Below are 16,839 nucleotides of genomic sequence, written 5' to 3'. Positions count from 1 at the left end.
CTGGATTTAACCAAGGGATTTTGGCAGGTACCTATGGCACCTCAAGACCAGGCAAAGACAGCTTTCAGGACTCATGGGGGATTATATGAGTTCACCGTTTTACCTTTTGGTTTAAAAAACAGCCCAGCCACGTTTCAACGTTTAGTGGACAGAGTACTTAGTGGTATGGGAGATTTCTGTGTGGCTTACATGGACGACATAGGGATTTTTAGTTCGAATTGGGAAGATCACTTGAAACACTTAAATCAAGTGTTGAGTCGGTTAAAGGAGGCAGGTCTAACTATCAAGGCTTCCAAGTGCCGGATAGGGAACCGCACAACCCAATATTTAGGTCACATAGTAGGTTGTGGAAGTATTGGACCGGAGCTAACCAAGGTTGAAGCCATCCACCAATGGCCTATCCCAAAGACCAAAAAGCAAGTAAGATCATTTCTTGGTTTAGCAGGATATTACCGGAAATTTATACCATCATTTAGTACTTTAGCAGCCCCTCTAACTGATCTTACTAGAAAGAACTGCCCCAATCAAATAATTTGGTCCCCTGAATGTCAGAAGTCCATGGAACAATTAAAACAGGCCCTTACATCGAATTCTGTTTTAAAAGCCCCAGATTTTGACGCACCTTTTATTTTGACCTGTGATGCTTCTGATACTGGATTAGGAGCCGTCTTAAGTCAGGTTGACACAGAAGGGGAAAATCGTCCAATCCTCTTTCTGAGTAAAAAATTACTTCCTCGGGAGTGCAGCATGTCAACTATCGAAAAGGAGTGCTTAGCCATAGTTTGGGCTATACAAAAATTAAGACCTTATTTATGGGGGAGGAGGTTCACCCTCCAAACTAATCATGCCCCATTAAAATGGCTAGATAACACCAAGGGAACTAATAACAAGCTTCTCCGATGGAGCCTGTTACTGCAGGATTACTCCTTTGAGATAAAACATGTAAAAGGTAGAAACAACATTGTGGCTGATTCACTTTCCAGGACGTATTAGAGGTTGCAACAATGTATTGTTGTATATTTTTAATTACAATCCGTATTATTATTTTTGACCATTCTAAGTTATAGAAAAGTCAAAAATAATCTTTATGGGTTGGGAGGTGTGTAAAGAAGTGTATGATTTTATTTTGTTTAATGATGACATGTTTATTTGATTTGTTTAAACAGTCAGGTTTAGTTAATTTAAAATGGTGAGTATTAGAGCTGTTAATACCAGCATTGAAGAACCGGCTGCTATGACAACGGGGGCGGAGCCAACCGCCATTTGGAAAGGAAAAGGGGAATGTTTTAAAACCCAGTTTCAGTCTGTGATTTTTAGTCGCAGGAAGAAGACTGATTCTCATGTGGAGGATCAGGGTGACTCAAATAAAAGAATTTGAGTCAGGTCTAAAATAAAAGGATTTATTTTAGACAGTCTGTGATTTTAAATCACAGGGAGCAGTCTGGTTTCAAGACTGAAGGGAACCAGAAGGACAGACCTCTATTAGGCCAGACTAAGCAAGTTAGGGGACTTGTTTAGGGTCATTTACAGAGGCTGTGGATTAGGGAAAGTTAATCCCAGTAGATCCAGGAGGATCAGGTTTTAGTTTAGCTAAGAGGAAGAAGTATTTTGAAAGTTTGGACACCTCATATCTGTTTGTAACCATTAAGCTAAGTGCCTTTAAAAAGTTATAAGAAACCATCAAGCTCTGTACAAGCAATAAACTTGTTTTGATTTAATTCCATCTAAGTCTCTGTCACAATTATATACCAAGTTAAGCAATATCAACATCTGAGGTAAAATAAACAAAGAAGGTATAAAAAGAACCAGTGCCATCTGCCGACATCTCCTCCATTGGTGGCAGCGAAGAAGATAATTAAATAAATAAATAATTAAAATCATCATCCATAAGACATCTTTATAATTGGTGGTATCTGTGTGTGTGGTGGGATCAAAAAGATTCTTCCCTCACACATCTGTACACTGTCACACAGAGCTTGCTTTCTGCTGCTCCAGAGAACAGGACCTCCAACTTACAGGTTCAAATAACAAGAGCGGGGACTCCACCAAATCTGACGCAGAACTTCTCAAAGGGTCCTGTTTGAAATCAGACATTTACCCACAATGGCTGTTTTTTAGCCTGTATGTGTTCTCTGGTGCTGGTTAAGGGATGAAGTCCGAGTAAAACATTTTCCATATTCATGGCATTTGTAAGGCATCTCTCCTGTGTGACTTCTTTTGTGCCTCACCAAGTCTGAAATGGAAGCAAAACATTTCCCACACTCTTGGCACTGGTATGGCTTCTCTCCTGTGTGGAGTCTTTTGTGTTTCACCAAGGTTGAACTGTCAGCAAAACATTTCCTACACTCCTGGTTCAACAAGGCTGAACTGTCGGTAAAACATTTCCCACACTCCTGGCATTTGTATAGCTTCTCTCCTGTGTGGAGTCTTTTGTGGCTCACCAAGGTTGAACTGGAAGTAAAACATTTCCCACACTCCTGGCATTGGTATGGCTTCTCTCCTGTGTAGAGTCTTTTGTGGCTCACCAAGGTTGAACTGGAAGCAAAACATTTCCCACACTCCTGGCATTGGTATGGCTTCTCTCCTGTGTGGAGTCTTTTGTGGCTCACCAAGGTTGAACTGGAAGCAAAACATTTCCCACACTCCTGGCATTTGTATGGCTTCTCTCCTGTGTGGAGTCTTTTGTGGCTCACCAAGGTTGAACTGGAAGCAAAACATTTCCCACACTCCTGGCACTGGTATGGCTTCTCTCCTGTGTGGAGTCTTTTGTGGCTCAACAAGGCTGAACTGGAAGCAAAACACTTCCCACACTCTTGGCATCTGTATGGTTCCTGACCTGTGTGAATTTTTTTGTGTTTCACCACACATTTTGCAGATACTTTCCCTTTAAGATGGCTTTTCCCAACATCGAGTGTCTTGTGAAGCACAAGTGCCATATTTTGAGTAAAACACCTCCCACATACACTGCATTTGTCAGGCCTTTCTTTGGCAGAACCTCCATCTTCTCTGTGGGCTTGCTGCTGTTGACGAAGGCCCCAGTTGTGTCCAAAATGTTTCCTGTATTTGGTGCATACATGGCTCTTCTCCCCGTTACCTACTGTGAAGAACATAAACAATCATTCCTCAGTGTGAGTCATAAAGACTCAAAGGATGTGGGATAAGAAGTGGATTGAAATGATCCTCAAAACAACACAGACATGGAGGAAAAGAAGATATACACGTTGTCCTTTCCCCTCCCCTTGTTCAGTGAAGATGGACCCTGGTTGTCTGCCTGGAGCCTCTAAGAGAGAGATGAGTAGCATACGCTCCAGAGGCTCCCTGTTGCTCAGCCCAGCCCGGTTTTTTATTCCGTCTCCTTCTCTCTGGGGAATGGATGCCTTTTCCCTTCACATCCAAATGCTTGCCTTTTTTCTCTAGCTTTAGACTTTACCAACTACCACCCATTTCACCATCCTTCCCTCCTTTTTCTTTCTCTCCCCCAGTCCCAGTTCTCTTTTCCCATGCTCCCTTAATGTTGGATTTTTCCACTCCAACGTAGAAGATCCCATACCTAATTTCAGAGTACAGTAGAGTCTCGCTTATCCAACATAAACTGACCAGCAGAACATTGGATAAGTGAAAATGTTGGATAACAAGGAGGGATTAAGGAAAAGCCTATTAAAGGTCAAATTGCATTATGATTTTACAAATTAAGCACCAAAACATCATGTTTTACAAGAAATTGACATAAAAAGCAGTTCAATACATGGTAACATTATGGAGAAATCACTATATTTACGAATTTAGCACCAAAACATCGCAATGTATTGAAAGCATTGACTACAAAAGTATTTACTACTAAAAATTGACTATAAATATAGAATTGCATAAACTAACACTGTCGGAAGTTAAATCTGTAAAAAGTTCAGTCTTGTGAAGATTTTTTAAAATCTGTGATCCTTGCCTGCTTTTCTGACAACTGCTGTTTCTCCGCTGCCAAGTCTCGCCATCTTTGCAGCATCATTTTGTCAATCCCCGTTGCTTCTTGTTGCTCAATGTGTGTGATTGTGGTTTCTAGAGCCCTAACCCTATCCTTGTGCGAGATTCTGAGAGGCTCGACAGTTGATGCCTGATCATCAGTTTCGTCGCCATCGTTACTGATAAGAGCAACAATTTCTTCATCCGTTATTTCATACTGATCATCTTCGTTCATCCAACTTCCAACTTTTTGTGAAGATGCATTCTCACACCGAGGGACACGCCGTACTAAGGGTAGAATGCTTTCTTCGGTTTCATCTGTGCTTTTCCTTCCCATAATCTCATCCTTATCTTCGCCTAACAACTTCTTCCAAGACCTGGCAATTGTTGGACCCCAACCACAGTCCATGCCCTTGCAACCCAAGAGGCAACTTCCTTTACACGGATGCGTTTCCATTTTTCAATCCTGTCTTGCCCTTATTCTATTTCTTCTATCATTGCCGACAATAGCTTCCTGCGATAGTTCCTTTTTAGGTGTTTCCAAAACGCCGAGATCCATCGGTTGTCATACGGCAGTTACATTATGTGGAAGAAACATCGCCTTCATGTCCACATCTTGAAGCTCCTCTGCATCAGGGGGTGTCGGGGCATTAACTAGCAACAAAACTGCATTTCTGGGCAGGTCATTTTTTTAAAAAAAAATTATCCATGGAAGGAACGAATTCCTTAGGGCTGGGCTGTAGCACAGCTGGTAAATCATCAGCAGTACTAAGATCTACCAACCGAAAGGTGGCCAGTTCGAAGCCCGGTTGGGGGTGAGCGCTCGACCTCAAGCCCAGCTCACTGTTTACCTAAGCAGTTCGAAAACAGTCTATGAGCTGTAAGTAGAGAAATTAGGTACCATAAATTGCGGGGGAGGTATTTTACGACATCATAAACATCAAGACCAGAAATGTGGTGACGAAGAGGAAGTTGGAAGGAGGAAGTTCTGATAGCTCTCCCTCATAGAGAATGAAGCAACAGCACCCCTGTGACTGAATCTGAGCCCAACATCAGCCTCCCAGGCACCAAAAAACTGGACTTCAAGACAACATACCTCCTTCTGTTTGTCTTATTCTTTTCTGTCCTGTCTCCAAACGGCATTGAATGTTTGCCTTGTATGTGTACTGTGATCTGCCCTGAGTCCCCTCGAGGAGATGGGGCGGAATATAAATAAAGTGTAATCATCATCATCATCTTTGAAAATTTCACTGGTCAGCAACACACTTTTTTGATTGTAGTATTTTACAGGAAGAGTGTTTTTTGAAACTGTTTTAAAGGCTCTTGGATTTTTGGGCTTCCCAATCATTGCAAGGTCCATTTTGTGGTTTGCGGTAGCATTGCTGCACGCTAAAATTGTCAGCCTCTCTTTGCTGTGCTTTTAGCCAGGGGCTGCTGCTTCAGTTCTGGCTGCAAGACTCCTACCGGGTAACACTTTGCAACTCAGGCCGGTCTCGTCACAATTCAACATCTGATCGCCCGTTAGGTTTTCAGTTTCAATAAATTCTTGAATTTTTTTTCATGAATGCCTCCGTTTCTTGATAATTTGATGACAGCTTCTCACCACAAACACTTAGCTGACGGATTCCATAACGTTTCTTCCACTTGTCGAGCCAACCAATGCTTGCTGTAAAATCTGGATCCCCTTCATTAAATTCCTTTCGAAAACGCAACGCCTTTTGCTGTAAAATAGGCCCTGAGATAGGCACACCTTTGTCTCTGGACTGCGTAAACCAAACATACAAAGCTTCACTAACGTTTTCATAGTTACACTTTATCATCGTTTTCCTCTCTTTTAGCGCACCATCAGTAACTTTGGGGGAACTCCATTCTTCCATCTCTGATCGATTCCCCTGAGCTAGTTTCAGAATAGGCTGAAGGAATCCCTCCCACTTGTCTCCTGATTGACAGTTGGGATGTATCTATTTGTTCTCTCTGTTTCTTTCTCTCATTCTGATTGGTTTTGTAGAATGGTGCATGCTTTTGCTTCAGATTTCTGACTTATATCTCAGTGTGTACTGTGTATATTAAGACCTCTCTCTGCTTGTGTGTCAGGAGAGATGTAGGGCTTGGAGTTTTTCCCTCTCTTTTAAACCCGAGAAGAGATGGAAACAGAGAGCAGCCCAGACCCAGTCCTTTACTATTTAGAAAGGGAGTTATTTAATTTTTTTTGTAAATAAACCTTTTGTAATTTTAAAGACTGGACTCTGCATCTTTGTTTCTGAAGTTCTTGATTTTTTATAGATCACTTCACGCTCTGTTCATTGTGAGCTGAATGCTCAACTATCAGTTTCCTGATGGTATTTATAGGTGCTCTGCTTTTTGGGGGGTAGTTTTCTCTAACAAAATCCTGAGACTTCTTGGAAATACCATTCTGTCGACTGTCCCTTTGTTCAGCTCTGATTCCAATACCTGTCTAATTCTGCACACCTTTTACTGGGGAGCTGCAACTTCTTCACATATGAGAATTTAGGAAAGTGGCTGCAGATAATTTGGGATTTTCTAACATTTAGGATGAAATAAATATACAGAGTGTTTCAAAAAGATGCACTCAATTGGAAAGAGCTAGATTTCTGCAGATGTGAAACGACCATGAGTGACACTCTTACCACTTGAAGGAGAGGGGCAGAGTTTGACGGCTGCTCTATGCCTCTCCCTGTGCACAAAAAACCCCGAGCCGCAGTCATTCACAAGCACAGAACATAGAACACATGATATTGCGAATGAATGAGGCTAGGGGATGTTTGTGTGCTGGGAGAGGCAGAGTAGAAAGAGAGCTGAGCCTTCAGACACGCAAAGGCTAGCCTGCCTGGTTGGGAGGAAAAACAAGGTTGAATACCACACCAGTCATAAGGTGTATAGCAGCCCCTGCGTATCTGAAGCTAGGGGAAGTTTGTTTTTTTTCAAGATCCATTCTCCGGCCCCTCTCTCCAGCCAATCTGCTTCCTTCCTCTCCTTGCCTCTCATACACACACTCAGAGAGAGAGAATGAGAGAGAGAGATGCTTCGACTTGACTCTACTTATGGAAACACTCAGAGAGAGAGAGGGAAGGGAGGGGATGCGTTGACTTGACTCCAGGCATGGAAATCTTCCCACTTGAGTCTGAATTGGTTATTTTTATTATTACTCTTATGTCATATATTTCTAACACAAGCCCTGCCTTGCGGACCCTCAGCAACTTAGGCTAATACTGCCTTTTGAAACTGAAATCCCCATCAGCGAGGGAGCCTTACCAAGAGAGTCCACAATCCCATTCATCTCCTCCATGATCTGCTTGTGCAAGGCTTTCTGGTCCGGATTCAGGAGAACCCACTCCTCCAGGGAGAAATCCACAGCCACGTCCTCAAAGGCGATTGGGCCCTGGCGGAAGAAGAAGAGATTCCCTCCTCACGTGAGAGCTATCATGAAAAATAATAACAAGAAATTCTTTAAAGTAGATTTACATTCCTGTTGGTTGTTTGAAAGGGAAAGGGCCAAGGCCTCCATGCCATAGTTGTAAGCTTTGTAGAGACGACGGGTTGGTCACAGTTAACAACAATTTCTTAATTGATATGTAGAATCAGAAATGGAATCTGAGCATGTTCCAGCCTTTATTGAGGTGCCCAGAACTAGCATTTTCCTCCTGCCTAAGTGTACTACTCTAGATATATTCTTGTTGAAATTAATTGTGTTAGTTTTGGCTCAGCTTTCTAACATGTTCAGGCCATTGTTAATTCTATCCCTGCTAATTTGGTGTCATCTCAAAATATGATGCGCATCTTGAGCAGTACTAGGCCTAGGACAGAACTCTGCGGCACTCCACCCTTTGTCTCCCAAACCATTACAAATCCACCTGGTTTGAATCCCTTATACGATTGGCAAAGAACGCCGTGGCAGTCCAGGGTCAGACACAAAAACTAGTTCGATAAAGAGCGCATAATAGCCAACAAACAGATCTGCTCCCTCTATAACGATTATCAATCCACATCAAACAATCTCCTCCTTATAAAAATTCAAGAGTCTAAACAGCTGCTTCAACTGCTTATGGGCCAGGTCAAGATTACTGGATGGTCATTGTTAGGGGACCTCTTTTTGGTCCATTCTTGGAGATAGAGACAACCTTTGCCTCCTCCAGCCTGCTGGGATTTCTCCTGTTCCCAAAAATGAACAAAGAGGATTGACAGTGGTTCTGGGATTACTGCTGTTAGTTCAATACTCTTGGGTGTAGTTCACCTGGCCCTGGAGACGTGGATTCATCGAGTGGCCAGGTATTCCTGGGCCACTTCTTTATCTATTTTGGGTTGCATTTCTCCAGTTGCTCCATCTTCGTCAGGCAGAATACCCATTTCCTTTTGGGAGAAGACTGAGGCCGTGTTCTACCTCTTCCCTATCCCTGGTTAGCATCTCACCACCTTCTCCAGGCACAGACCCTACTCTTGGCTCATTTCTTCTTCTGGCCTCATTTTCTGATTTAGATTGTTAGATCTTTTCCCTACTTATGTTGGTTAGTCGTTTACATTCCTTGGTGACTCTTCCCCCTTTCCATTTCTTGTACATGTCCCTTTTGAATCTTAGCTCCGTTGAAAATTCTTTGAACATCCATTCTAGTTTCTTTAGTTTTCTCTTCATTTTTTCCCCTCCTTGTTGGCACGGTTTGCAATTGTGCCATCAGTATTTCACTTCTAAAGAAACACATTCTATCTTGTCAGTTTCAATAGATATTTGGCCATTAAGCCTGGAACCAAAGGCACCCCGGCAGGCCCAGTCCTCCTCTCCCAGGAATCCTTCTGCTCACCTGACTCAGTCCCACTCCATCGCAAAGGGGGAGAAACGACTGAGGATTCGGCAACAGCATCATTCCAGACCCTGGAGAGAGAGCAAGGGGTGGAAAGCTGGTCACAGAAACAGGCCTCAGAGGTGACCATTGCAGTCCTATAAAGAGACCGATGAGGAAACGACCCTAAGAACACAGGCGCATTCAACACCCAAGAAGATGTACAATGTGAGGGTGTAGGACTTTATCTCGCAAGCCCTGCTGTGAGGATGTTCGAGTGAAACAAGCACTGGGCTTGGTGTTTCAATTGACTAAAGTGATTTTTGCAGCCTGTTTGTCTTCCAGCTCAGTTTCAGGGCTCAGCTCAGCTTAGGGTCCCACCTGGGAAGATACTGAAGGGCTGAATATTCAGTCCTATCGCAAGAAAGAAAACTACAAATCAAACTGAAATCAAACTGTTAGCAACCCAATGCCTACATATAACAACAACAAGTACAACAATAATTTTATTTATTTATCATCCCCCTGAAGCACAAAACCCCAAAACTCCCAGAAGAGTTCCTTCTCACCCGGCAAGGCGGCAGCCCCGTCTCCTTCCCGCTTCAGCTCCTTCTGCCTGAGACTCTGGGTGGTGTCTGGTGGAGATTCCTCTGGTGCAGGGACTTCCATGGAGTTATTATTATGGGCCTGGAAGAGCACAGAGCATTCCAGAAGGAGTTTGGAAAAAGTTCAAAAATATCACAGACCTATAGACCTTTTTTGGAAAGAATAACTCTGAGATGGGAACCTAGTTTGGAACCAATGCCCCCCTCCCCCTCCCATGATTGTCTATGTTCTATCTTGAGCAGAGCATCAACCAAGCTGACGGTAGAGATGGAGGGGCAGAGCAGGTGGGGAAAGAGGCCGAGGGAGCAGGGCCTTGCTCATCCCCCACATCTTGGAAGAAAGGCAGGATGTACGTTCAACCTGTCCATCAGTCTCCAGGTTAGTGAAACCCAGAGGGAATGCTCTCACCTGTCCTTCCTGCTCCTTGTCCTCGGCCCGACTCAGGAGGAAGCCTTCCGCCAGGGCCACCGCCTGGGAACAGGTCTCTGCCCCACACTCTCGGACCCAGCTCCCCATCTCTGGGGGCAGGATGCTCAGGAACTGCTCCAGGGTCACCAGGTCCAGCACCTCGGCCTTGGTGTGCTGCTCTGGCTTCAGCCACTGGCGGCACAGATCGTGGAGACGACTGCAAACCCCTCGGGGTCCTTCACCCTCTTGGTAGGAGGACTGCCTGAAGCGCTGGCGCTGTGTGTCCGAGCTGTCAAGGTCCACACTCAGGGACTCATGTCTGGTTCTTTCCCAGGATTCCCCACTGCCCCCAGGCCCACGTGAGTTGGGTCTCTCCATGTTGGAACCACTCTGGTGAAGAACCCAACTGTATCCAAGATGTTTTTCCTCCCTCTTCTTTCTTTCGAGGGAAAGAAATCCCTCCACAGGCTCTACACCGAGATTCTCAGTCCAAAATCACATTTCCTCTGTGAAAGAAAGGCAGAAAGGTTGTGGGACCAGGCTTTTGAGCAATAGTAGCAGCAGAAATGGCAACTATATGATCCAAGGTATAATGACAGACCCGGTTTGTACTTGAAATGCACCTTGAATTTTTATTTAAATGTATATTTATGAAGGTCTGAATGTAACTTAATTTAAATGGAATTTTGAAATGTGACTGTAATTATTTGATATATGTTTTTTATGCTGTAAGCCACCCTGAGTCCCCTTGATGGGTGAGAAGGGCGTGGTAGAAATGTTGTAATATTGTAATTTTGTTCGTTTGTAATAAATAAACATAAAGAAGACTCAACAATGACATGGTTTCATTATATAACTGACTCCAACAGAGACTCCGTCTAGACAACAAAATGGGTAGACAAGAATCGGAGAATCAGCGGAACCAACTGCTACAGATAAAAAAACAAGCCAACTGGGAAGCTGCATCAATTTCTTCTGAAAGATTTTACAATTGATGGAGAAATAAAAGAACCTATGAGTCAGTGGGTGAAAAGTCTAGGCTGGGCAATAAGTCCATGAGAATGGGAAGAGCTCTGGTAAAAATGACTAAAATTTACAAGGAGTCAAACAATTAAATAAAATTTCTACAAAATGATACATAGATGGTACATAACTCCAGAAAAACTCTCAAACACACACACACACACAGAGATATATGATATGTTGGGACTTGTCCAAAAGCTAACGAATTCTGAATAAAAATCCACAGAGACATGGAAACTATTCTAGAGTACAAAATCCCATTAAAACTAGAACTTTTTCTACTAGGAAACATCAAGAAAGACTCTTTCTTTATATGACAACAAAGAACAGAAAATGCAAAACTATGGAAACAACAAGACATGCCAACACCAGAAAACTGGATGACAAAAGGTTTTGAAATGGCCAAATAGGACAAACTAACTTCAGCTGCACAACAAACAAATACACAGAGACTTCCAAGAAGAATGGAAGCCCTTCATTGAATTCACAAAGAAGCAAAGGGGCCGGGCTGTGGCGCAGCTGGCTAGTAACCAGCTGCTATAAATCACTACTGACCGAGAGGCCATGAGTCCGAAGTCCGGGTCGGGTTAAGCCTCCGACCATAAAAAAAAAAAAAAGTCCCGGCTTGCTGTTGACCTAGCAGCCCCGAAAGACAGTTGCATCTGTCAAGTAGGGAAAATTTAGGGACGCTTTATGCGGGAGGCTAATTTAACTAATCTACAACACCATAAAACTGCTCACGAGGAAAAGAAGAGGAAGAACAGCCACCAATGGACGGTGAAGCAACAGCTCCCCCTGTGGCCGGAAATCGTGAAGCTGGAAAGATGTTAAAAAATGCCTCTGTGTCTGTCTAAAACTGAATGTTGTTTGTCTGTTGGCATTGAATGTTTGCCATATATGTGTTCATTGTAATCCGCCCTGAGTCCCCTTTGGGGTGAGAAAGAAGGGCGGAATATAAATACTGTAAATAAAGGAAGATGACCACGGCAGGATCAGTTGAGTAAAATATTATTAATAGTATACAGTTACATTTTGTACTATTTTTGAACTCTTTATTCAAGAGACTTTGAATAACTGACCTATCAACACTCTTTGATTAGAATATAGAAGGTGGCAAGCCTCGTTAATTAGATATTTTAGAGCGACACATATATAGAAACACATATTTGTGTAGTGTTGAAAGAAGAAAAGATGAAAATGTAACATAGTGAATTATCATCCAGACAATCCTAATTGACTAACCAATGGAGCGGATATTTGGGATCCATCTGGCAGTCGTGATGATGAGATGAAATGCCTGCAAAGAACGGGAAGAGGAGGCGGGAAGGAGGCCGGATCTCCTGGGAAGGCCAGAAGGTCCTGAGGAGAAGAGGGCGTTCGCTTCTGTCTCCGAGGCCCTGTGGATCTCCCCAACCCCGAGGCCATGTCTCTCATCCCGGGGCCTGGGCTGAAGAGAGGGACGTGAAGCCAAAACCAAGGCCAGGCCTCTCTCCCCCCCCCCGCCCCCCCCCGCCCCCCCGGGGAGATTCTGCCCGGAGACGGATGACGTCAGGGAGGGAGGCGGATTCCCATTGGCGGACCCTGGGCGTTGGGAAGAAAAGAAAGGAGGAGCGTCTCTCTCTGTCTAGAGCTCCGTTCAAGTGCCGAGAAGCCCCGCCCCTCTCTGGGCATCGTGCCCGCGGCTGCCATGTTGAGCCCGGGCGGAAGTCCACCGAGGAGGGAGGCGTCTTCCTAGAGAGACTCAGGACGAGAGGCGCCTTTTCCTGTCAGAGCGAGCGCGGGAGGGAGAGGAAGGAGGAAGCGGAGGAGGAGGAGGAGGAGGAGGAGGAGGAGGAGGGGTGAGTGTGCGTGTGCGTGTTCGGGGGGGGGGGGCTGAGTGGGTCCCCGAGTCTCCCCCGCGCCCCCCTCCGGCCTTGGCCTGCCTGGCCCTTCGCCTCAAGGCCTCCCTTCCGGCCTCCCTTCCTGGCCCGGCCTTCCTGCCTCCCCCCCCCCCCCCATCTCCATCTCCATCTCCATCTCCACGCAGAGGCGCCTCCCGCTCCTTGGCCTGGCCCCCCCTTCCCCGCTTCACCCGGCGCTTCCTCGGGCAGCCTGCCTGCGATGAGGAGCGGGCCAGGAGAGTCCGGCCCAGAGGCAGGAAGGCGCGGGCGAGTCTGCCTGGAGACGGATGACGCGGAGAGACGAGGCCCATTCCCATTGGCCGATTCCTGGAGTGACCGTTAACGGCAGAAGGGCGGGGCGGGGGCGTTCCTGCCCGGAGACCGATGACGCCGCTCTGAGAGGAAGGCGGATTCTCATTGGCGGAGAAAGGAAAGAAGGGGCGTGTCTGTCCGCCTGCCTCTCCGCTTCTCTCGGGCCCCGCCCCTCTGTGGGTCTCCTGCCCGCGGCCGCCATGTTTCTTGAGGGCGGAAGTGCAGCGAGAGGCGGGAAGACTCGGGGTGGGAGGGGCCGGGCGGCGCTCTTTCCTGTCAGAAGGAAGGAAGGAAAGAGGAGGAGGAGGCCTTTCGGAGAGAGAGAGAGAGAGAGAGAGAGAGAGAGAGAGAGGAGGAGGTGAGTGGGGGAGGGATGGGGGGCGCCCCCTCTGCCCTCAGGCCTCCCTCCCTCCCTCCCTCCCTCCCTCCCTCCCTCCCTCCCTCCCTCCCTTCCTTCCTTCCTTCCTTCCTTCCTTCCTTCCTTCCTTCCTTCCTTCCTTCCTCCCTCCCTTCCTTCTTCCCTCCCTCCCTCCCTTCCTCCCTCCCTTCCTCCCTCCCTCCCTCCCTCCCTCCCTCCCTTCCTTCCTTCTTCTCGGCCTTTGGGAGGGAGCGGCCTGTCTGTCTGTCTGTCTGTCTGTCTGTCCAGGGGACTCTGCGGCCTGTCTGCAATTCAAGCCCAACCTTCACCCTCAGTCTTCAATTCAATGTGGCTTTGTTTTTATAGGCATTCAAGGCGTCAGATGGTGCCCTTGTTGTCAGCCGCCCTCAATGATGTAAATACATCTCTCCCTCAAACGGATATACAGCAGAGTCTCACTTATCCAACAGAAACGGGCCGGCAGAACGTTGGATAAGCGAATATGTTGGATAATAAGGAGGCACTAAGGAAAAGCCTATTAAACATCAAATGAGGTTATGATTTTACAAATGAAGCACCAAAACATCATGTTAGACAACAAATTTGACAGAAAAAGTAGTTCAATACGCAGTAATGCTATGTAGTAATTACTGTATTTACGAATTTAGCACCAAAATATCACGATGTATTGAAAACATTGACTACAAAAATGCGTTGGATAATCCAGAATGTTGGATAATGATGTAAATTTAGAGCAACAGGAAGAGCCAGGGAGGCAGTTCCATCTTGTCTCCTGTGCCATAGCAACATGCTGTGCTAATTTTATATACATACTAGCTGTGCCCGGCCACGCGTTGCTGTGGCGAAGTCTGGTGGTCTGGGAAATAAAGTATTGAGGAATTGGTGGTAGTTAAGGTCAAGGGTCAAGATTTTCCCCAGACATTAAGTCCAGTCGTGTCTGACTCTTGGGGTTGGTGCTCATCTCCATTTCTAAGCCGAAGAGCCGGCGTTGTCCGTAGACTCCTCCAAGGTCATGTGGGATGACTACATGGAGCGGCGTTACCTTCCCGCCGGAGCAGTACCTATTGATGCACTCACATTTGCATGTTTTCGAACTTCTGGGTTGGTAGAAGCTGGGGCTAACAGTGGGGGCTCTCTCCGCTCCCCCAATTCAAACCTGTGGCCTTTCGGTCCAGAAGTTCAGCAGCTCAGCGCTTTAACACGCTGCGCCATCAGGGGATATTATTTCCTAAAGGTTGTGAATATACAATATTTCTGATTGGTTTTTTTTGTTTGTTGGAGGCAAGTATGAATGCTGCAATTAGGAAAAATGATTAGGATGTAATAGCCTTGCAGCTTTAAAGCCTGGCTGTTTCCTCCCTGAGTGAATTTTTTGTTGGGAGGTGTTAGCTGGCCCTGATTGTTTCCTGTCTGGAATTCCCTTGTTTTCAGAGTGGTGTTGTTTGCGATATTTTATGTGCTTCTACTGTCTGTGGCCCTGAGAAAACAGGATTTGCCAGACTTTGATGATGGGAATACTTTGTTGGGAGGTGTTAGCTGGCCCTGATTGTTTCCTGTGTGGAATTCCCCTGTTTATTTACTGTCCTGGTTTTAGAGATTATATTGTTCTGCATTATTCTATCCCAGTAATTATTTCATATTAAAGAAGAATCTCACTTATCCAACATTCGCTTATACAATGTTCTGGATTATCCAACGCAGTCTGCCTTTTCCTAATCAATGTTTTTGTAGTCAGTGTTTTAAATTCATTGTGATATTTTAGTGGTAAATTTGTAAATACAGTACAGTAGAGTCTCACTTATCCAACATAAACGGGCCGGCAGAATGTTGGATAAGCGAATATGTTGGATAATAAGGAGGGATTAAGGATAAGCCTATTAAACATCAAATAAAGTTATGATTTCACAAATTAAGGACCAAAACATCATGTTAGACAACAAATTTGGAAGAAAAAATAGTTCAATACGCAGTAATTCTATGTAGAAATTACTGGATTTATGAATTTAGCACCAAAATATCACGATATATTGAAAGCATTGACTACAAAAATGCGTTGGATAATCCAGAACGTTGGATAAGCGAGTGTTGGATAAGTGAGACTCTACTGTAAATACTACATAGCATTACTGCGCATGGAACTACTTTTTCTGTCAAATTTGTTGTATAATATGATGTTTTGGTGCTTAATTTGTATAACGATGACCTAATTTGATGTTTAATTGGCTTTTCCTGAATCCCTTCTTATTATCCAACATATTCACTTATCCTGCCTGCCTGTTTACGTTGGATAAGTGAGACTCTACTGTATATTTCTAATCTTATATTATCTGCTCAGAACTGGATTATATGAGGCTCCTTCTTCACAGCTGTATAAAATGCACACTGAAGTGGATTATATGGCAGTGTGGAGTCAAGATAATCCAGTGCAAAGCAGATAATATAAGATTATAAATGGGTTATATAGCTGTGTGGAAGGGCCTTGAGTCTACACTGCCATATAATCCAGTGCAAATTAGATAATCTCTGGAAGAAGTCTAAGTGAGGCCTAAATCTGCCTGTCCCCTAACTGAAACCTGGCTGTCCCTTGGTTGCTAGGCAACCAAGTGGGCAGAGATTAGCCCTCTAAACTGGCAGCAATTGGATAAAAAAATTATTGCTCTCCCTCTAATTAGGACTTTATTTTTCTTTTCTTTTTGTTGTATCAACCTTGAGGCGTGGATGATGGGTTGCGTTGTCAAATTTTGAGGTTGGGGGGCCTGTACTTTTGTTGTTTTGTGAATTGCCGTGATGCCATCACTCTTTTATATATATAGATATATATAATATACAATAATTTATAAATATACAATATATTGTACGTACTTGTAATATTGATAATAATATTATAATGCAATACAATATTATACTAATTAATAATATAATATAATATTAATTATATATTATATATTAAATGTAATATTACTAATAATATTACCATGAAATTATATAGTACAATATAGTATTTTAATGGCTTATATTGTGCTATGCTAATAATATATTGTATGTACATTTGAATTGTAAGCCGCTCTGAGTCCCCTTCGGGGGTGAGAAAAGCGGCATATAAATGTAGTAAGTAAATAAATAAATAAATAAATAAGTCACTCCCTCAAACGGATATAGTCATTTTTTTCAACCTCTTTCGGGCTGATGAGTTAGAAACCCAGAGCTCAGGGGTAGATTTTGGAGCCTCCGGTGGCCTAGGGGATAAAAGCCTCCGGGCTTGAAGGTTGGGCTGCTGACCTGAAGGCTGCCAGGTTCAGATCCCACCCGGGGAGAGCGCGGGTGAGCTCCCTCTCTCAGCTCCAGCTCCATGCGGGGACATGAGAGAAGCTTCCCTCCCACAAGGATGGTAAAACAGCAGAACATCCAGGCAACGTCCCCTGGGCAACGTCCTTGCAGACGGCCAATTCTCTCACTCCGGAAGCAACTCGGGTTGCTCCTG

At 44.6% G+C, this 16,839-nt stretch overlaps 1 protein-coding gene and 1 long non-coding RNA gene across 2 annotated transcripts; one reads left to right on the top strand and one right to left on the bottom strand.

Moving 5' to 3' along the window:
• Positions 1-1,017: 1,017 nt before the first annotated feature.
• On the top strand, positions 1,018-1,723 carry LOC134294926 (uncharacterized). The gene is made up of 2 exons (XR_010001535.1): positions 1,018-1,383; positions 1,414-1,723. It is a non-coding gene; the product is annotated as an uncharacterized LOC134294926 (long non-coding RNA).
• LOC103282111 (zinc finger protein 726) lies at positions 1,691-8,844 on the bottom strand. Its single transcript, XM_062966775.1, has 3 exons — positions 8,772-8,844; positions 7,231-7,395; positions 1,691-3,097 (listed from the first exon to the last, which is right to left on the bottom strand). The coding sequence occupies exons 2-3, from the start codon at positions 7,262-7,264 to the stop codon at positions 2,115-2,117; spliced, it is 1,017 nt and encodes a 338-aa protein (XP_062822845.1). The 5' UTR covers positions 7,265-7,395; positions 8,772-8,844; the 3' UTR covers positions 1,691-2,114.
• Positions 8,845-16,839: the final 7,995 nt, after the last annotated feature.

The sequence above is a fragment of the Anolis carolinensis genome, unplaced genomic scaffold (genome assembly GCF_035594765.1).
Source record: "Anolis carolinensis isolate JA03-04 unplaced genomic scaffold, rAnoCar3.1.pri scaffold_29, whole genome shotgun sequence".
Lineage (NCBI taxonomy): Eukaryota > Metazoa > Chordata > Lepidosauria > Squamata > Dactyloidae > Anolis > Anolis carolinensis.
The sequence above is the reverse complement of the archived record's forward strand: the minus strand, read 5'-3'. Positions and strand labels throughout refer to the sequence as shown.

What these genes read in the sequence shown, in the direction of transcription:
- LOC103282111 (XM_062966775.1), bottom strand. Translation starts at nt 7,264, where the DNA reads ATGGAGGAGATGAATGGGATTGTGGACTCTCTTG. An exon ending in TGGGATTGTGGACTCTCTTG is followed by an intron (nt 3,098 to 7,230) that starts GTAAGGCTCCCT and finishes TGTTCTTCACAG; the next exon opens with TAGGTAACGGGGAGAAGAGC.